A 19,755-nucleotide genomic window follows, 5' to 3' on the forward strand; every position below is an offset into this window, starting at 1 on the left:
ATAATAAAGTTTTGCTGCTCGAGTGAGCCACGACCACCTCCTGCTACACTTACTGTTCTTTCGACTCCTAGTCTTTCTTTTTGCTCGCACCCCTCGTACTCCTCATTCCAGCTTTCCATTCACTTAATTAAAATGCAAATGGAAATTCTTCAAATAGTTGGCATTCTTGGGCAGTTGTGCGAGTGAGAGCGTAAATGCATGGACAGTGGTCAGAGTAGGCGGACATGATGATGACATGTTGTTTTGCTGCTCCCCCACACATAATCGCACACGCACATACACACACAGATACAAATGCAGGCGGCGCATGCGGAAATTTTGACTCACTGTTATTGTTCTTCCTCTTCTGCTTGCCCATTGTCTTTTGTTGCTGTTTGGAAGCGGCTACCGAGTTTACGACGCGTGAACGGCAACTCATCCGCACAAAAGAGGCGACAAAATACACAAAGAGAGAAGGGGAAGAGCAGCGGCAGCAGCATTGAGCCTTAACTGGAGGGGAGAACACACACTTACACACGCACTCTCACATACGACCGCTTACGTTGATCTTGTGCTCTCTTCCCTTCGCTCTTTCCTCTCTTCCATGTTCTACCTTTTATTATTGTCTTGTATTGTGTACTGAGGCACATTTCCAGTGAATTTTTCGATGATATCTTTGAATGTTAACATTCACAAAAGCGTAAAGATTGCTGCCTCTGTCTCTTTCTCTCTGCCTCGCCTTCTATCTTTGCCTGCTGCTGTCTCTGTTCGTTTCATTTTCCCCCTCGTCGTATATCGGGCCTTTTTTATGGGCACTTTTAGTGTCGGGCTCGAGTTTGTGTTGCTGTTGTTGTACGGGTCTTTGGACCCTTTTTTTCGGCATCCATGTGTCGTCGTGTCTGCCTGCGCCTCTATAAATATGTATGTATGTGTGTATGCATGTGTGTGTGTATGTTAAGTGAAATTCTTTTGTGTCGACAAGCGAAAATAAAATTCACACAGTGCGAAACGTGCCCGATATAAAGAAACAAAAAGAAGAGCAGCAAAAAAAAACTCAATTTCTACACAATGGATCTGACTGGAATTGAGCTGGAACCTCCGCATGCGTTGTGATAATGTCGCACTGCTCGCTCTCACATCTAGTCAACTCTCTCGCTCTATACCTGAGCCAATCTGTGCTGTGAACGGTCATTGAAAAAAAAAAGGTGCAAAGACAGCAGCGGCGGCGACAACAACAACAGCAACGAGCATTAAGTGAGTGAGTGAGAACAGCAACAACAACAACAACTGTCTACAGAATACACCCAATGACAAGCTGCTCGGCAATTTGACATAATTTATACGTCAAATTACTGCAAATTGATGCTAAATGGCTTCAAATTGAATTGACGGGCGAATAACAGAGCAAAGCAGAGGGAGTGGAAACAAAATACAACAAAAAGAAAAATTGAAACAAAATAAAAGCAAAAAAAAAGATATATATACAAAATAAAACAACAACAAGAAAATCGCAAATGTAGCGCCCGCTGACGAGGCGACAACAACAACAACAGCAGCAGCAGCCGCTCGTCGGCGTTTTGTGCACTCAAACGAAAACATTTTCTGTTTTCAGTGGGGCGTCATTGTTGTTGTTGCAAAGGGGGAAGCTAACGTTAGGGGGGAGAGGGGGACAAGCAGCACTCGAGTGTTGCACACCTTTCGCCTGACTTGACGGAACTTGACTCAACTGAACTCCACGTTGAGCTGGTTAACTGCCTCAGTCGACTCTACCTGGTTGCAGATTTCATTGCAACAACAATAACAACGACAGCAGCGGACACATAGGCAACAGCCGAACAGCGCTGCAAACTTATCTTGACAGCCAACAGAGCGCTGCACCTCAGCACTTTGTAATGATGATTGCGCCCAACGGCAACGACGGCAATAGCAACAGCAACTACAATGGCTGCTGCAACAATTGCCGCACATGAACTTCAATTGCCAAACTATGCGAAACAAAGCGAACTTCACATTATTTATTTCTATCTCAAAAGATTGAAATACGTGAAATTGCAAACAAAATGTTAATCGATATGCGAATCTAGTTTGAGTTGTAATTCCTTTTTGAGACTCACAAATAATATCTAAATTGTTGCAATGACTAGCTAGTCTTATAGCTTACAGTACTGAAATGGCTTTTTCTAAGATTCCGTTGAATTCTAAATCAATTCAGACCAGGCTTATTAGTCAATGTTTGGGGCACTCCCTAACTTGATCTCATGCAAATTTTATAGCTTAAGCTAACTTTCACCATTTAAAGATGTTTCATAACTGGACTTTCTTATGCTTAACTTACTTGACTACATCAAGTCAGCTATGGACTTTGATTTGTCATGTATTCGTCAATGTAATCCCCAACAGTTAATAAACACTTGTGTCAACGATTTTTCCAATTAAATCTTGTTCTTTTTCCTCTTCAGCTCAGGCTCTGCACTACTTCAAGCGTAGCTCAGTGTCGTCCTTTCATGGATCTCTTTCGGGATTCAAGTTTAAAATTGATTTGAATTTTTTTTCCTGAAACTTGAGCAAGTTGAATGGAATAAGATTTTGCTTTCTGATTAAAGATTCATCATAATCATAATTTTATAAGTTTAATATCTACTCTACAGCCAAGTAACTATGATTGTCGTAAATCTAATCTTAATACAATTTAATTGCCTTTCGCTTGCCATAACTTTAGCCTTCTTTCAACCTTATTACACTCTCTCAATACATAAGTTAAAAGTTAGTTAAATCTGCTATTCCTTAATGCTAAATCATGAAGTTTTCTTTACTGTCTTTGCAGGTATGTCTTCTTTAATGGCAGCATTAGTTGCGCAGGAAGTTGGCAGCTAGAAAGCAAGCAAGCAATAGACAACTCAATTGTGGTGCTTAGCGGAGGCCAGCCAGCTCGTCGCCGCCTTTCACACCTTTTTTTTGTACACTCACACCCACTCGCACACCCACTGCCAACGTTCAGCTGCAGCTGACAAAGAGGTAAAAGGAAAATCAATTTTCAGCACAAGAAAAGAAAATAAGAAAAAGAGTGAGGAAAGAGTGAGAGAGAGAGAGATAGAGAGAGAGAGAGAGAGCAGCAAAGCAATGGCCATAAAATGCAACTGTCAACGAAACAAAAAAAGTCAAAAACTTTGCTTGTTGTTGTTTAACAATTTGTTGTTGTTGTTGTTGTTGACGTTGCAACGCGCTGGCAAAATATTGAATTCAATTTAAAGCGCCAGAGGCGTTCATAAATCTTCAACAGCATGTGGCAGAGTAGAAAGGCCAGCCAAGCAAAGTGAAAGAGCAGAGCGAGACGGATAGAGAGAGAGAGGAGGAGAAAGAGAGAAGAGAGAGAGATAGAGGGAGAGGGAGATTATGGCCCTGGCTTTTATTTCGCAGGCTTGGCTCATTGACTTGATTGTGGTCAAGGGGCTGAGCGGCAAGCGGCCACAAATTGTGGCCCTTGCCACAGACGCGGCAACAATGCAGCAAAAGAAAAAGTTGCAGCACTTGAAATTTTCAATGAAAATTAATTTCAATTAACTGTAAGCTTAAGTGGCAACAGGTATTAAAAACATTTAAAGCGCTGCGAAATTGCAAGTTAATGAAAGCTAAGCCTAGACTCGACTTGTATTATGTTTAAGTGATATAGTTGCGCCTTTCCTCTTTCTCCCTCTCTCTCTGTCTGTCTCACTCAATGCTTTCAGCCAAATTAATTGCCAATGGCAATTTGGCCAGACAGCGAGAGCCAAGCAAAAAGTTGACTTCATGCAAAGCCCATCATAAATTAACGTTGCAAAAAGTGAGGAAAAAAAAACTTGTCGCACTTTGATTACTTGCCACCAAAAGTGGCGTGTGTGTGCGTGTGTATGCCATGCAAATCTTGACTAGTAGCTGCAGCAAAATGAACATGGCCAGGCCAGCAGACGCTGTGGCAGTTCCTCAGTTCCGCTGCCTGCAAACTCGCAAATTGTTCAACTTCATCAGGCAGAAGGCAAAAGAAGCCAAGCAAAAACTGTATACCCTTATGTGTGTGTGTGTGTGTGTGTGTATGTGTGTGCCTGCCTTGCTCGGCTGGCTGGCTGGCAACGTATCTGCCTGGCTGTTACTTTACTTCTGGCTCATTCTTCTCTATCTTTTGTTGCCCTTTTGCTGCAACATAAAAACCCAAAGTATGCTGCAGCCAAAAGGCCCCGAGGACAAACAGCACAAAAAAACAGAGTCTAAAGCACTTGAATAACAGCAGCAGCAGCAGCGTTAGCTTGAGTGGAGGCTGCAGTGAATGGAGCAGGCGAAAAAAAGTGCTCCAGCGGCTGTTTCCATTGAACAAAGCGAGATAGCGACATGTTTAAGATCTTTGATGAAAAATGTGCAAATCAGAAAACTTGGAACTGCGAAATGTTAACTTGGCAATGTTTGGCAATTAACATTACTCAGGTCGACAGCTAAATTGATGAGTGAAATGTTAATGAAGAGCTGTTAAAGTGCGACTGTTAATGGCTAACAAGTGCAGGCAGCTGTTGAGCTGATGTAACTCAGAGTTGTAACTGTAGCTATATATAGCCACAAAGGCTTTTGTTGATGTGATATATGATATATATATGATATATGATATGATATATAATATATATTAATAAGTCAACTATTTAATATAGCCTATAAATGCTTAGGCGTCTATCAACTGCTTAGCATATGTTTTGGCAATGTGATGAAAATCAAAGTTTCCTATGTTAATAAATGTGAATTTCAAATAACATTTAATATAGCATAAAGTGTAATGTTATATACATTTTACATAAAAATGTTAAAAGATTTCTCACTCAAAAAAGTGCTTCTGTTAAGAACTTCCAGCTAGCGTTAACTTAAGGCTTAACGCTAATTTACGTTAATAACAGCGCTTACTTTGCTTAACAGCTGTTTAACATAACATATCCATGTTATTCAGTTCTTAAGAGACTATTTTTTCGTTTTTATTTCTTTATTTTGTTGCAGCTTATTGTCTTAGACTCTATAGCGCATTTAGCTCTAAACCTTAACTAATGGGAGGGCAGATATGCCAATTATTCTGCACTTGTAGCTACTATCTTAATTAGTTCTAATATTGTCTAGAGGATGCAATCTCTTCAGTCTTCGCCTATTGTTGTTTATAGCCAGGTTGCTTGCGAGATGGTTAGGATGCGCTGCAAGTCTGTCCGCGTATCTTGAACTGTGTCGCCCAATGAGTTCAGCAACTGTGGGAATTGCTAAATCCCTATGTAAGACTGAGTTTCTTACAAACCAGCTGGCTCCAGTCCATCTGCGTAGTGCTTTATTCTGCAGGGTCTGAATTTTGTTCCTTGTAGTCTTCGCCGAGGAGCCCCATAGAGAGATACCATATACGAAGGTTGGGACAACTATTGCCTTGTAGATGGCGGCCTTGCTGCTGTAAGACAACTTGCTTGAAGCTCTCAGCATCCAGTCGAGGGTTTTTAGCTTGCTTTTGCATTTTGAGGTTACTTGACTTATGTGCGCTTTAAAAGTCAGCCTTCTGTCAAGAGTGATACCAAGGTACTTTACTTTTGAGGCTTTGGGAATAGTGGGTTAAGAGACTATGGCAATCAAAAGTAATTTTCATTATTTTATGCTCTTACTAAAACATTTTATTACCTGAGAGAGTTAGATAAGAATTTAGTCGAGTTCATTTATGAAACTTAATCAAGGAATGTTCAAATGCAAACTCCAAATGTATAATTAAAAGAAACAAACAATCGATAAACAAATAGAGGCGAAGCTCAGAGATCAATTAAAAATCTGTATTTTGGCAACTCAACTCAAATTGGGACCGTTGAGCCGAAAAAGTCGTAGAAATTTGTGTTAATTGCTGTCAAGTGACAATTAAACGTGCACTCGACGTTTGTGAATGCAGGTAAAAATGACTTGATTGCAATGATTATGCCTGCTGCTGCTGTGGCTGTGGCTGTGGCTGTGCCTGGGTCCGCACTTGATTAATTGACGCCTTGGAATGGCAGAGAGTGCAACGGCATGAGGCATGCAGCATGCAGCATGCGGCATGCAGCACAAACGTCTGACGACGCTTGATTGACTTGAACGTGGCGCGGCTTTGGCCTCTGTTGTGGCTCATTCGTCGCCGTCGTCGTCGAACCTTTTGCTAGCTATTGGAAAAGTTAACAAGTTTTTTCTTTTTTCTTTTTCCTTTGCCGTTCCACTTGACGGCAAACGAACAGCGAATGAAGACGCAAACGCAAACGCGCAAAAGGCAATCGCAATCGCGCCATAGACTAGAGTCTGGAGACCAGAAAGATTGAAGACCCGAGACCCAGAGAGCATGACTCTTGGGTCTAGCTAAATTCAACTGCATACTGTTTTTCATTATGCTCGTTCAATGAAATAGGAAGCGGGTATATTGAGTTTGGTTTTTCTAAAATAAAACTTTTAGCTAGAGACGTGGCATATAAAGTGTAAATAACCGCAGCCAAATGTTGCATAGTTCCACAGATAACGGGAAATTGAAAAATTTTGCAAGCAGCTCGATCAGTTTTTGTACCATGAGCGAGTATTAAGTAGTCGCTATTGCCCATTCGAAACGTTCTTGGTTGATTTTCTTATATTTTTTGTTTGGTGCTGGCTGTTGATGGCAAGCCAAGCCACGGCAAGGCAAGGCAAGGCCTTTATCTAGTTGAGTCCATCTAGGCGTAGCTGTCCATACGTCTGTCTGTCTGTCTGTCTGTCCAACTGTCCGACATGGACAACGGCGTTGACGACGAAGCGTTTGGCTGCTCATATCAGCCATGTCTATCTGTGGCACTCGCTCCCTGTCTCACTCTACCTCTCTGGCTCGCTCATATATTTGTCCATTGAAGCATGCAATTGATTGCTGCAACAACAACAACAACAACACAAACACAAGCAACAACTGCAACTAGTCAGTGCCTGGCTTCCATCTCTGGTCTCTGGTCTCTGGTTTTTCAGTATTTCAGCCTGAGTTTCAGTTTGTGCCCGCTGCGCTTTAATTGCCTTTTCATTGCAACCCGTCGACCGTTTGGACATTGCTTTTTGGCCAAATACCCTGGCCCCTGGTTCGCCGAGTCTGTCGACTGCAGCCAGACAGACTGATGGCCCGCCAGGCCAGTTGGACTGTGTAATTTGTGGTTGTTGTTCTCAGTTAATGCATTACATGAATTTTAACAAGCTTTGCAGTCGTACAACCTATACTCCTCTGCTCTCACTCCCCTCTCTCCCGCTCTCTTTGTCTCCTCTGCTCGATTGTTTATTTTAGCCGGCATTGTTCTTGTCTGATATGCAAAAGCTCTTTGCGTACGAAATTGATTTTATTTGCAAATACGCAACAGTGTTGCAAAGTGTGAGCTGCCTGGCTGCCTTTCTGATGAGCAGTGTTGTTAAAGTGCATAAAGTTAAAGGCATGAATGCTGATGATAGTTTTTCAGTATTGGATCTTTATGGAACTAAGATAAAACTATAGTCAATGAATTGTTTTCTGAACTTACCTCATGTATACGCTCATGGGGTAAGCATTAGCTTTACAGTTAAAAAGGTAGCTATATAGTATGGATATGGCTAGATTGTAGATAAGAACTAAGGGCTATTAAGGGCAATCAGAGATATTAATTTGTGTGAATTTTATCTTTATTACTTTTTACGTTAAGAACATAAATTGTCTTTAAGTTCAAGAAACTCATGCAGATTTACCATACGAGGGCAGTTTGAGAAATGATCTAAATGAAAATATATATTCATTTATTTAAGTTCAACATGTTTACAGCGACTGATCTGACTATCCTCAGCTATTTGGCTAACTCAACTGGTCACGTAGCTCATATTAAAGCTTACTCTCTAGCTGCATCATATGTGTTATTATGTTTACCTGCAAAATCAGATTAATATATATTTGCGCTACCTGCATTTACATGCTAATAAAAAAACGTTAATAATAGCTCATCGTATAACAGTTTTGCATGGCTATTAAATATGCTAGCCTGGTTGGCTAACCAATTATTAGATGGCACATAATAATTATCGGCACTTGTACAACACTGGCGCAAGCACACACACACACACACACATACGCACTGACAACACTAATTCGGTGACTCGACTCGCTTAACAAGTTTTTCATTTATATATTTGACACATGCCAACACGTTTGCATTCAGCGCACCTCGAGTTGCACCTTTTGCTACACCTTTAACTAACTTGCTCTGCGGTGTTGGCCAAAAACTAATTGGCTGCGTTTTTGGTTAATTAGCGCAGTTTCAACTGCCACCAGGCAACATATCCGTTGCCATTGCCGTTGCTGTTGCCTTTCCCGCTGCCTATCGTCGCGCTCAAATCTCGCGCACACGCGCTTTTATTGCCACTCGAAATTGGCAGGCGATACAAAAAAAAAAGAAATAACAACAGTTTTGGCTGGCAGCAGCAGCGGCAACTATTTTGTCTGCATTAAAGCGCTGTAATTATTTTATGCCAGATAACAATTTGATATTGTCAGACGCTGTAAAATGTTCGTACGTTCGCTCGTTCGTGTTCGAAATTCAGGCAATTCAACAGCAACAGCAACTGCCACATGCGTGTGCATGCAAATTGTCGAAATGGAAACTTTTCACATTAGGCTGAACCATAGTTAACTTACAGTGTTGAGTAAGCCAAAAAAGTTAATGTCAACTATGTGAAACGGAAAATGTTCAGATGAATAAAGAAGCAAGGAAGGTCAAGGAAAGGCTGGCACATAATAACACATAGAAAACATCAGTGGATAACATATACTATGAATATCTATAAGCTCGAATTACAGTGTTGGTAAATGCTAGCAGAAAATGTGATTTCCTTTAAGAAAAAGTATAAAGAAAAGTTCCTTCATACATACATTTAGACATAAATGTTAACCTATGCCATAAGTTGATGCTCAAAAGCCAGTGTTGTTAAAGGATTTGAAAAAAGTAAATTTCTTTATGAAATGGAGTGGAAAGCGCATCCGCCATTTAATAATACAGGCTGCCGGAAAAGGAGATAAGCTTAATCATTTAATAAATCATAGATCAAATCAGCTGAGAGACCATTGAACAAAAAATTATAATATGAATAGTTATAAACCAGTGTTGGTAAGTGTTGACCGAACCAAACTTAAGCATAACTAACTTGTTTAGCTTAACTCACTTGAAGTAACTTTACAAACTGCATTCATAAATGTCTTAAACTGCTTAACTTGCAGCGATTTTAGCTCATTAAAGCTAAACTAATTCAAATGCCAAATGTTTGAGTTTTTGTTTTTGGGTCCACTCTAATGGCACTGCAACGGCATTTTCCATGCACACTCATATGAATAACAGACGCGAAACGCTGCGCCGACTGCCAATGCGCCTGTCAGCAGCCTGACAGGCCCCAGCGGGCAGCAACACAAGCAGCAGCAACAGCAGCAGCAACTTGCAACAATATCAACAAAGTAGCTGCAACAGCAACAGCAGCGGCAACTTGGGTCCTCGTCAGCGCTTTAACAATTTGCAATAAATTAGTTAGCAACTGCGCCAAGTTTTCACTTGAAATGCGATTCGAATTGCATTTTGCACAGCGACATTTTTGTTAGACTTTTCCTTTTTTTTTTAAGCCACTCCAACATTTATATATATATATATAAGTTTACCGTTAGCCTGTTTTCGCCCGTCTCACTGTTAACACTTTTTGCCACAACTATTTCGAGCATGTCTTGACAATTTCACACTCGATCTAACGTTGAGTTGTTGCTGCTGTTGCAACTGGCAACTGGCAACAGCTGCCGCACACTAATTTCTCTACCTGCCTGCCACATTTGGCCCTTCAAATGTAAAACTCACCTGGAATGCGGCACAGCAGGCATTACGTTACGCCCACAATTGATCCAGTTAAACCTTTCACAGTTGAACAGAAAATATGCCTAATGAGCCGAGTCTTAACTCAAGGCTCGGTCTGTTTTTCCCACTCTTTAATCCATTTGAAAACTGGACTCAATATTCGATTTCTGTATACCTGCCCAACTATCAGACAGTGTTAGGATTAAATAGATTATTTTGATTTTAAATTACTCCTTCCATTGTCCGAACAGCGTCTAAGTCGCGAGCTTAGCTACAATTCCATATTTGAAAGCAAACAAAGTCAACATTTTCTTTAATTCAACATTCAGATAATTAATAAATATATAATCTATATATACTCCATAGTACTCCAATCTCACACTTCTCTCTGTCTCTCTCTTTCTCTCTCTCTCTCTCTCTCTCAACCAAGAATATTTTTATTGTTCGTTAGTTTGGATATTACTAGAAATTCCCAGTCAACCTCACCGAACACCTGAAATATAACCTTATAGTAGCCTTCGGGCGCAATTTCTGGTAATCCATCGCCATTGGCCACACACTTGTCCAATATGTACTGTCCTCGGGGCCAAGGATCGACGTTGTCGGGCTTGGGCAGATTTGAGCAGTTGGCTAAGTTTTTATAGACTATGTTCTGATAGTAGGTTTCGGTATATTTTTTATATGTCTGCCTGGGCATGGTCCATGGCAGAGGCGTGTAATCGTTCTCATTCCCTGAAGCGCTGCGATAACTATAAGCTTCGACCTGACAAGTAAACTCTATAAAATATATAAACTTGATATGCTTTAAAAAAATGTTTACCATTGTCGTCTCGTCTACATCGTAGTTCCAATCCAATGTGATTGATATGGTGAAATCACGTCCAATTCGATCCAATTTCGCCTCAATGTTTAGTTTTGTTGGATCCGAGGTTTTCACTTCAACAGAGAGTGGCTCGTACACCCAGTTGCGCTTTAATAATAATAATTGCATAATTATCCTGGATATATTGATGTGTATATATATATATATTCACTTTTCACTTACTGCACCAAGACAACATTCGAGCAGGAACAAAAATGCGACTAGCCTTGTAGTCACACACATTTTTAATGTACATTTTTAAGCAGTACCTAAAATATTTATACTTTTTATATGGCTTAGCTGGTATCATCTGATTCCATTAATGTTGCACGTTTATTTTGTAGATCTTTAACAGTTTTTGCAATGTTGGTGGTTAACATGCCCATTACATTCATCTGATTATTGTAATTGTTGGCTATATGTCATGTCAACGACTCTGTTGTCGGACTGAAAAATTTTTAGAAACATACTTTCCGCTTTTGATTTATCAATTCAGTAAATGATTTCAATATATATACATATGAAATTTATAACTGGTTATGTTCCTGTGTCCATTTTGATATTTCGATATTTATCGATTTGCTTATTTAACGTTTTCGATCAAATGTTTAAATCGATAAATATCGATACAATAAAAAAACACCAAATACATATATTTCGATTCCATCATTCCCTATTCACATTCGATAAGTAATATGCATATGTTTATTAAATATCGATATTTATCTATTGTTGATTGAGCTGAATACATAAAAAATATAGGTTGAGCTGATCAGTTCACACATATATAATTTGCTTACGTTTGTCAAATATTGATCGATAGTAACTTAATAAATTTCAAATATACTCTTATTTTTAATAAAAGTTCTATGCTGAATTAGATATTTAACTGACAAGTTCAATTTAATAACCCATCATGTTGCTTTTGGAGACAATCCTCATGACGAATACAAAGCCCCATTCAACTCTGCCAGTGGCAGTAAATTGAATCTTATAATATCCCTCGGGCACTATCTCAGGCAGTCCTTTGCCAGTGGGAATGCACTCGTCGAATACGTAATTGACTTTTGACCAGGCATTTTCAGTGCCAGGCTTTGCCAAATTCGAGCAGCCCTCAAAATTGGGATAGATCATATTGTTGTAGTATTCTCTCATGTATTCCGTAAATGTTTTCCTCGGTATGCCCCACGGCGTCAGCTTGTAATCGTCTTCGCTGCCCGTTTGACTGCGATAGACTACGGCCTCGACCAGAGTCGTCTCATCTAATGGATATTGGCAATCCAATGTTCCTGAGATGGAAGGTGTTTCGCGTCCCTTGCGCACAATTTCTGCATGAATCTGGACTAACGACTCATCCGCTGATGTTGTATTCACGAACATGGGTTCAAAGTCCCAAAGACGCTAAGAGAGAAAATAAATTAAGTTATCCCAGATTAAATTTGTAAATATATTTACTGCTGAGCAGCAGCTCAGATGGAGCAACAATATTGCTGCGATCCCTGAAACAGTTGATTGTATATTCATTTCTCTGGTTTACCTCGAATCATATATTATTGTGAGCTTATATAGCCTATTTGTCTATCTAGATGGACAACAATTCGCCAATTAACAAGCTTATAACATGTTAAACGAATAGGACATTCAATCTGATTCAGTTTAATTTGAATTTGTGGCATTCCAACAACTCATTTCAGCTGGGGTCTTTTTTTTAATAAATTTGCAAATACATTGATTTACGAATTCGATAAATTGAAAGAAATATTTGGAATAATCGATAAGTTGTACAGCTTTTCTGTCAGTGGAATTGTTATCTAAAATATCTGCAATTGTCTGCTGCAATGGCATCCACAAGACTTCAAGCTACCTTCACCAGCATAGTTCACCAGCATGCTCCAGTCTATAACATATTTCATCTCTATAAATTCAATAAATATGCCAATCTATCTTTAGATATCTTCTATTTTACTAAATACTCTTTATTTAAATGAAATTTTTCACTTTTTAAACAATTTTCAAAGCTTAATAGCCCATCGCATTTGTTTTGGAGACAATCTTCATGATGAAGACAAAGCCCCAGTCAACCTGGCCCGTCACAGTGAAGAATATCTTGTAGTATCCTTCGGGTGCTATTTCGGGCATTCCCTCTCCAGTAACCGCGCAATTAGCAAACTTATATGTTATCATAGGCCACGGAATTTCCTTGCCAGGCTCTGCCAAATTCGAGCATTCACCCAAATTGGCATAGAGCATATCCTTGTAAAACTCGGCCATGAATTCCGAAAAAGGTTTCTGCGGCACGTTCCAAGGCATCTGCTTGTAGTCGTCTTCGCCGCCCGTTTGACTATGGTAGATTAACGCCTCGACCTGTGAGCAAACAGCTGAACTTAAGTAAATATTCAATAATGCGTTAGATAACTGACCAATGACGAGTCATTCACTTGGAAATGGAAGTCTAACAATGCTGAGAACGTGGGCTTCTCGCGTCCCTTGCGCACAATTTCGGCCGTAAACACCAACAACGATTCATCCGAACTGGTGCTGTTCACGAACAGTGTCTCAGCATCCCAAGTACTCTGCAGGATACAGTTAAAGAGATGCCCTATAGAAATTTATAAACAGTTACCTTCCCGCTGCAGCTCGTTGTGAGCCAAAATATTGCACAAATCCATGAAAGAATTGATGGAATATACATTTCCCCAGCCGTTAGACTTTCGCTTTTTGATCTGATGCCAAACTCATTACATTTTGAGCTTTTATAGCAATCCATTCCAGCTGGTCAGAAAGTATTGGATAATTAACAAGTAGCGAACATGACATCTTATCTGATTCAGCAATAATTAAGCCGTGCTATAACAGCACAATATATGTATATTACATAACACACACATAAAATAAATAAATAAATAATAATAAATATTTTTATATATATTATATTATATCCGTCTGTTGCTAGAGTCTTCAAATGTGTAATTTGGCATCATGTATTCAATTAGATGTATTAAAAAATATAGATCATATAGCAACAACTATTGTAGGGAAGTAAAAACTTTATAGTTTGCAGGTTGACCCAAAATTGTATATAGATTGTCGAAATGTCCAAGATTCAGCTCAACTTAAGCTCTTATCTTAATACTCCGACTGTCTACAGATGTCGATTATAAGCTCAAAGTTATTTAAAGCGACTCAAAAAAAGGCAACTTCATTCTTCAACTATTAGCATTTTTATTGAAAAATCTTTAGTTTATTATATAAGACAGAAAGAAAAGAGAAGTATGTATTAACTTAATAACCCATCGTATTCGATTTAGAGACTATCTTCAAGCCGAGCACAAAGCCCCAGTCAACCTCGCCAGTAACATTAAAGAATACCTTATAATATCCTTCGGGCGCTATTTCGGGCAATCCGTCGCCGGTGATAATGCAGTTCTCGAACTTGTACGTTATCATTGGCCAGGGAATTTCATTGCCAGGCTCGACCAAATTCGAACAGTGTCCCACATTGGCATAGAGGACATCCTTGTAAAAGTCCTCGAGATATTTGGGAAACGGCTGTTTGTCTATGTTCCAAGGCATCTGCCGGTAATCATCGTCTCTGCCCGTTTGACTCTGCTGAATGCTCGCCTCCATCTGTGTGCAAATACATATTAACTATCGATATATTGAATGGCTGCTATTATTGACCATAGTCGTGTCGTCTATTTGGTAGTGCATGTCTAAGACGGCTGAGATGGTGGGGCTGCCACGTCCCTTGCGTACAACTTCCGCCTTGAACTCCAGTAGGGATTCATCCGATGTGCTCGCATGTATATACAAAGCCTCATACTCCCATGAGCGCTGTAAGAAAAGGAGGCTTTAGAGATATCCATATATACATATATATATTTATTTATATATATATATATTTATATTAAACTATGCTTACTTCTCCGCTGCAGCTTATTGAGAGCAAAAATAATGCAATAATGCAAGAATACATACTCCTAACTAGCAGAATTCAACTTCTAACTTTGGCCCCATACATTGTTGGCTTATATAGCAGCAATATTAGATCATATGATATGTATATAGTAATTTACTCTCCTTGATCCTAAGGCATTCGCCATATTAACTAGCTTTTAACATGTCCAGCGAACATGACATTCAATCCGATATCGTTAAATGGGAACTTCTGTTGCTTGCTAACAAGTCTGTTTTAATTATAACAGGTATCAACGTAATAACTGTTGTTTTTCTAATCGAAAATCTGTGTTAAATATATATATATGAAATAATTATTATTTATTGCGCATTTAACTAGGTCGTTGAGTGTTCTATAATCAAAGTTAATGAATCTATTTGATTAAAGTAATTGTCTCCATTCTTAGCTACAAACTCTACCTAACTTTCAGCCAATAGATAGTTTGAGACTATCTGACAATCAACCCAAGACATTAGCCATGCAACTGAACAAATAGTAATTGGCAAAGCAAATGTCTATTGGGACATATTAAGTGAAATTTATATATATATATTTATATATATATATACATATATAATCATATGATCACTTAAATATATATTTCTTCACTTTTGATCAACTCTTAATTTTATTAATGAACAAAACAAAATTTTTTAATATATTTAAATTCGACTTAAAAATGTTTCAATCATATTCATATATAATATTGATATTTGGGCTATTATTGTTACTCATCTCTGGTCCGTTCACATCAATTTGGTTGTCAGCTTTATAATTGCAGTATAGACTATTTGGGTACTAGCAGTGATTTTGAAAATGACTTTGTAGTAGCCTTCCGGTAAGTTTTCAGGCAAACCCTCGCCATTTGTTGAGCACATGTCGAAGTTAATGTCGCCCTTGGGCCAGGGATATGCCTCTTCGGGTGGTGGCGCATTCGAGCAGTGTTGAAAGCTCTTATATATGATGTCCTTGTAGTAGCTCTTGACGAAATCTTTGAACGGCTGATTTGGTATGCTAAAGGGCAAAATCTTATAGTCATCCTCGGCGCCCGATGAACTGCGATAGCACAGGGCCTCGATCTGAACAAATTTTAAAGATATATTACTAGCTACACGTAGCATACGAAGCTGTTAACACCCACCATCGTTGACTCATCCATATCTTCATTATTTGTTAAAGTGCCTGATATCGCATAATCGCTGCGGCCCACACGCTCAACGCTAGAAACCACATTCAGCATGCTTGCATCTGTAGTCTCGAAATTTACCGATAATGGTTCATAGTCCCAGTTGCGCTGTTATTTAGGAACACAGAGGTATTGTATTATGAATGAATGTTCAAGTTATACGATTCATTACTTGCCTTCCCAGCACAGCTGTGGCTCAGCCAGAGCACTAGACAGGCCACAGAGAGCGCGTGTTTCAGTCGAGCAGATATATTCATTTCTGTATAACACTAGCCCAAGCACATTATTTATATATGTTGCTTATGTAATTTACATTGTAATTATTTAGTTTTAATTAATGTTGTTCTGAAACGCGAATCACTAAAAATCGTATGTCACCTCGCCCAGATACATGAGCCTAAATACCAGTCCAATTAGTGCCAATGCAGCGATGGCACATGCCCGAGTTAACAAGCAATTAGGGAGACATTTTTAGGACTATGGCCTTAAAGCTTATATCACAACGAAACGCTAAGTCGATCTAGCCACATGTTTTTGTCTGGCTCTCCCTTTGTCAATCTGAGTAACTACAAAAGCTACAGTCTTGAAGTTTGGAATATATATATATATATATATACATATAAATATATTCTTATATATAGAACTTAGCACAAGTTTCTTTAGTTCTTATTCTCACATGCTAAAGATCGATAATAATCGATTTTCAGATTGTTTTTTAGCAGTTTAACTTGACGACCACGAAAGCTAATTAGAAATGCCAAATTTAGCATTTAGATTCAACCACGAAAGCTAAATATAGATGTCAAATGTAGTATTTAAATTATTGTAAAATGCTCTCAGACTCTAAGCAGCTTTTAGATTTGACTAGATTGCCTCAGATGCCACAGATGGGCTAAGATAACCGATCTAGAAGTTATTAAACTAACAATATTCCATAGCTCTAGGCTTTAGGTAGAATTTGTTCTAATGTATAGTAGAAGCATTTAATGATTGGAAATGCAATTGAGTTGGTTAAATTCCGGGTACCTTCTAGTCAAGCACTCCCACTTCCGCACTCCCCAACTGCGCTGAAACTATCGTATATATATATATATATATATATATATATATATATATATATATATATCAATATATATATATATATATATATACATTGTACCTATTCTATTCCAAATGATACAAGTTAATGAAATAGACAAAATTTTTTAGGTAAGCAAATATAATGACTATAGACTATAGACTTTTTATAATGCTTGATCTTTAATTATATTCATATTTAATAGACTTTCATACATTGTTTACATGGCCTTTCAACCAAGCACTGCAGTTTTGGTCGTCACCTGTAGTATGGCCGAGAAAAGTATACGGCATTCCCCGGTAACTTCAAAGAATACCTTGTAGTAGCCTTCGGGCGCTATTTCGGGCATTCCATCGCCAACAACGACGCACTTGTCGAAGGTGTAGGTGCCTCTGGGCCAGGGATATACGTCCTTTGTCTCCGGTATATTGGAACAGTGGTGCAAATTGTTAAAGAACAACTTCTCATAATAATCATTGGCAAACTTTTCAAATGTTTGCTTCTGTATGGCCCAGGGCAATAGCTTGTAGTCGTCCTCGCTGCCCGACGAGCTGCGATAGCCCCACGCTTCCACCTGGATAACAATGATATAGAAGCTGACTTTCTTTGCTCATACTAATGGCACTCACCATAGTAGTCTCATCCATATCATAATTAATGACCAATGTACCAGAAAATGCATATTCGTCGCGTCCGACTCGTTCAACTTTGGTCTCAATTTTTGCCAAATCCTCATTCGATGATGTGCTTTCTGTGGACAGCGGTTGATAGTCCCAGTTGCGCTGTAAATTATCATATATATATATATTTAGATATTCTGTTATATATATCCTAGCTATACTTTACCTTGCCGGCACAATCATCAGGCAGACAGAGCATTATCCAGGCCACAGAGCAGAAGAGCAACGAACGTTTTAACATTGTCAATGTGATTTAGTTGCGATAGATAGTTACCTTTAGCTTTATATAGAAAAGGTTAAGGCCATTTTCAATGTAGATCCCCATTGCAATTGGCCTTGTTAACAACAAAAATAATTGTGCTAGTAAAAATAAAAAACATTGTCATATTTAAAATTCATTTGAATCGACGGCAAATGATAACTGATAACGCAGATCATGCAATAATGTGTAGAAGCTATTTACACGTGCAGCTTAAACATTCACAATATATATATATATCAGTTCACAATATACAGATGATGTTTCGGGCATGCCATTGCCCATGTCGAAAGTATAGTTGCCTTTGGGCAAGTGCTAGGCATTCTGAGTCCACATTCATATATCTTCATTGCTAAGCGACTGTGCTTGCTTCATATTCAAAAAGCAAAACAGATGAATTTGAAGATAGCATCTTAATCAGTTAGCATTGATTTTTGACTACGAGACAAACTGTGGCAGCTGCGTTGGTTCACAGTCCATAAAATGTATTCACAATGGCCAAAACTACCCAATTGCTGCCCAATCTACCTTGCAATAAATGTGTTAACATGAGTAGAGAATATAATATAATATAATGAGTCTGTTAATTGAGTAATGCCAAATGCATTTGATAAGGCTCAAATTCCTAATGAGCAAACTTACTGTAAATATATATAGATACATATATGTATGTATGTATATATATATATATATATATATATATATATATGTAGGCTGCTTAACATTTTGATTACCCAACAAATGCAGTTCAACTGCCTGCCAATGCTTACATCCCACTTGCTACAAGCTGCCCCTGTCTGTTCCCTCTCTCTCTCTCGCTCTCTCTCTTTCTATCTCTCGGGGCCACAAAACGACATCCACTTGAGTATGCCGCAGAGGCACTTCAATTGCCAAGCCATTCAGTGATCGATATTGAAAATATGTCCATGTGTGTGTGTGTGTGTGTGTGTATAAAAAAGGCAATTGAATGATGTGCCGCAGTGCTGCATTACCCCTTAGTTACAGCGTGCACTCTAAGTGGCATGATCGACACTCGAGTGTGTTCATACCCCTTTTTTTGCTCTCTTCTATATTGAAGTATAGCTGCTCTCAAGACCTACTCCAATGCAGAGGCGACTGCACTTAATTTAATTGAACCACAGATGGAGCCACCAACGCAATCCGACGCCTACCAATAATATGAGAGAGATAGTGAGAGAGTAAGCTCGTGTGTGTGTGTGTTATGAATATAAAATCAAATTATCGCGCATCGAAGCGAATCAAAACAAAATAACAGCCAGCAAAATTATAAACGAAACTCAATTTGTGCCGCACAACTTGAGGCAAAGATGCAGACGAGGGCGGAGGCTGAAACTGAAGCTGAAAGCATGACTGTGGCTCGCTTGGCTTGGCTGGAGTTGAGCAGTAGTATCTCGGGCTGCCTCCTTTGGGCGCCTTTTTGCGGTTAGTTCGCTAATAAAAGCGCGCAACTGGCAACTCCCCAAAGGCGTTCATTTAGCGGCAACCGCGGATCGATCTTATACAACCGCAAACAACGCTGACGACGATGAAGATGAGGCTATGGCTATGGCTATGGGTCTGGGTATGGGTCTGGTATGAGCTTGCTGACGATGTGGTCGTAAATCTTGAACTTAGTTGCCACACAAAAACCCCGCGCACTGCCTCTGCGCCTGCTTGACTGCTCTTGCTTGATGTTTAGTACGTGCGGACAGCCTTTTGGGTAGCTCCATAACAAGACCCCAATGCTGTACCCTCTGCCTCTCTTCTCTGCTCTGCCTCTAGCTCCTCAGTGCGCTCTGTCCTCTCCCTGCGCAGCCATAAAAATTGCAGAAGGGAAATATATTTTTTATTTCTTTTAAGCATTTTTTCTTAGCTGCTTTTTTTTAGCCTTTT

At 39.1% G+C, this 19,755-nt stretch overlaps 6 protein-coding genes across 6 annotated transcripts; all 6 read right to left on the reverse strand.

Annotated features, from left to right (window-relative positions):
• Window positions 1–10,236: 10,236 nt before the first annotated feature.
• LOC111597715 lies at window positions 10,237–10,944 on the reverse strand. Its single transcript, XM_023312556.2, has 3 exons — window positions 10,885–10,944; window positions 10,660–10,809; window positions 10,237–10,602 (listed from the first exon to the last, which is right to left on the reverse strand). Exons 1-3 carry the CDS (start codon window positions 10,942–10,944, stop codon window positions 10,261–10,263), a joined length of 552 nt encoding a protein of 183 aa, XP_023168324.2. The 3' UTR covers window positions 10,237–10,260.
• Window positions 10,945–11,604: 660 nt separating this feature from the next.
• Window positions 11,605–12,354, reverse strand: LOC111597668. The gene is made up of 2 exons (XM_023312491.2): window positions 12,157–12,354; window positions 11,605–12,102 (listed from the first exon to the last, which is right to left on the reverse strand). The coding sequence occupies exons 1-2, from the start codon at window positions 12,223–12,225 to the stop codon at window positions 11,605–11,607; spliced, it is 567 nt and encodes a 188-aa protein (XP_023168259.1). The 5' UTR covers window positions 12,226–12,354.
• Window positions 12,355–12,699: 345 nt separating this feature from the next.
• LOC111597714 lies at window positions 12,700–13,416 on the reverse strand. Its single transcript, XM_023312555.2, has 3 exons — window positions 13,325–13,416; window positions 13,122–13,274; window positions 12,700–13,065 (listed from the first exon to the last, which is right to left on the reverse strand). The coding sequence occupies exons 1-3, from the start codon at window positions 13,391–13,393 to the stop codon at window positions 12,721–12,723; spliced, it is 567 nt and encodes a 188-aa protein (XP_023168323.2). The 5' UTR covers window positions 13,394–13,416; the 3' UTR covers window positions 12,700–12,720.
• A 567-nt stretch (window positions 13,417–13,983) lies between these two features.
• LOC111597667 lies at window positions 13,984–14,688 on the reverse strand. Its single transcript, XM_023312490.2, has 3 exons — window positions 14,624–14,688; window positions 14,383–14,535; window positions 13,984–14,328 (listed from the first exon to the last, which is right to left on the reverse strand). Exons 1-3 carry the CDS (start codon window positions 14,675–14,677, stop codon window positions 13,984–13,986), a joined length of 552 nt encoding a protein of 183 aa, XP_023168258.2. The 5' UTR covers window positions 14,678–14,688.
• Window positions 14,689–15,353: 665 nt separating this feature from the next.
• LOC111597717 lies at window positions 15,354–16,088 on the reverse strand. The gene is made up of 3 exons (XM_023312557.2): window positions 16,022–16,088; window positions 15,801–15,953; window positions 15,354–15,738 (listed from the first exon to the last, which is right to left on the reverse strand). Exons 2-3 carry the CDS (start codon window positions 15,897–15,899, stop codon window positions 15,406–15,408), a joined length of 432 nt encoding a protein of 143 aa, XP_023168325.1. The 5' UTR covers window positions 15,900–15,953; window positions 16,022–16,088; the 3' UTR covers window positions 15,354–15,405.
• A 1,007-nt stretch (window positions 16,089–17,095) lies between these two features.
• On the reverse strand, window positions 17,096–17,846 carry LOC111597713. Its single transcript, XM_023312554.2, has 3 exons — window positions 17,770–17,846; window positions 17,553–17,705; window positions 17,096–17,497 (listed from the first exon to the last, which is right to left on the reverse strand). The coding sequence occupies exons 1-3, from the start codon at window positions 17,842–17,844 to the stop codon at window positions 17,156–17,158; spliced, it is 570 nt and encodes a 189-aa protein (XP_023168322.2). The 5' UTR covers window positions 17,845–17,846; the 3' UTR covers window positions 17,096–17,155.
• Window positions 17,847–19,755: the final 1,909 nt, after the last annotated feature.

The sequence above is a fragment of the Drosophila hydei genome, unplaced genomic scaffold (genome assembly GCF_003285905.1).
Source record: "Drosophila hydei strain 15085-1641.00,03,60 unplaced genomic scaffold, DhydRS2 tig00008122-arrow-pilon, whole genome shotgun sequence".
NCBI lineage: Eukaryota > Metazoa > Arthropoda > Insecta > Diptera > Drosophilidae > Drosophila > Drosophila hydei.

What these genes read in the sequence shown, in the direction of transcription:
- LOC111597715 (XM_023312556.2), bottom strand. Translation starts at nt 10,944, where the DNA reads ATGTGTGTGACTACAAGGCTAGTCGCATTTTTGTTCCTGCTCGAATGT. An exon ending in TCGAATGTTGTCTTGGTGCA is followed by an intron (nt 10,810 to 10,884) that starts GTAAGTGAAAAG and finishes TTATTATTAAAG; the next exon opens with CGCAACTGGGTGTACGAGCC. An exon ending in ATGTAGACGAGACGACAATG is followed by an intron (nt 10,603 to 10,659) that starts GTAAACATTTTT and finishes TTTACTTGTCAG; the next exon opens with GTCGAAGCTTATAGTTATCG.
- LOC111597668 (XM_023312491.2), bottom strand. Translation starts at nt 12,225, where the DNA reads ATGAATATACAATCAACTGTTTCAGGGATCGCAGCAATATTGTTGCTC. An exon ending in ATCTGAGCTGCTGCTCAGCA is followed by an intron (nt 12,103 to 12,156) that starts GTAAATATATTT and finishes TTTCTCTCTTAG; the next exon opens with CGTCTTTGGGACTTTGAACC.
- LOC111597667 (XM_023312490.2), bottom strand. Translation starts at nt 14,677, where the DNA reads ATGTATTCTTGCATTATTGCATTATTTTTGCTCTCAATAAGCTGCAGC. An exon ending in CAATAAGCTGCAGCGGAGAA is followed by an intron (nt 14,536 to 14,623) that starts GTAAGCATAGTT and finishes CTTTTCTTACAG; the next exon opens with CGCTCATGGGAGTATGAGGC. An exon ending in AAATAGACGACACGACTATG is followed by an intron (nt 14,329 to 14,382) that starts GTCAATAATAGC and finishes ATTTGCACACAG; the next exon opens with ATGGAGGCGAGCATTCAGCA.
- LOC111597717 (XM_023312557.2), bottom strand. Translation starts at nt 15,899, where the DNA reads ATGCTGAATGTGGTTTCTAGCGTTGAGCGTGTGGGCCGCAGCGATTAT. An exon ending in ATATGGATGAGTCAACGATG is followed by an intron (nt 15,739 to 15,800) that starts GTGGGTGTTAAC and finishes AAATTTGTTCAG; the next exon opens with ATCGAGGCCCTGTGCTATCG.
- LOC111597713 (XM_023312554.2), bottom strand. Translation starts at nt 17,844, where the DNA reads ATGTTAAAACGTTCGTTGCTCTTCTGCTCTGTGGCCTGGATAATGCTC. An exon ending in CTGATGATTGTGCCGGCAAG is followed by an intron (nt 17,706 to 17,769) that starts GTAAAGTATAGC and finishes GATAATTTACAG; the next exon opens with CGCAACTGGGACTATCAACC. An exon ending in ATATGGATGAGACTACTATG is followed by an intron (nt 17,498 to 17,552) that starts GTGAGTGCCATT and finishes ATTGTTATCCAG; the next exon opens with GTGGAAGCGTGGGGCTATCG.
- LOC111597714 (XM_023312555.2), bottom strand. Translation starts at nt 13,393, where the DNA reads ATGTATATTCCATCAATTCTTTCATGGATTTGTGCAATATTTTGGCTC. An exon ending in CAACGAGCTGCAGCGGGAAG is followed by an intron (nt 13,275 to 13,324) that starts GTAACTGTTTAT and finishes TGTATCCTGCAG; the next exon opens with AGTACTTGGGATGCTGAGAC. An exon ending in AAGTGAATGACTCGTCATTG is followed by an intron (nt 13,066 to 13,121) that starts GTCAGTTATCTA and finishes GTTTGCTCACAG; the next exon opens with GTCGAGGCGTTAATCTACCA.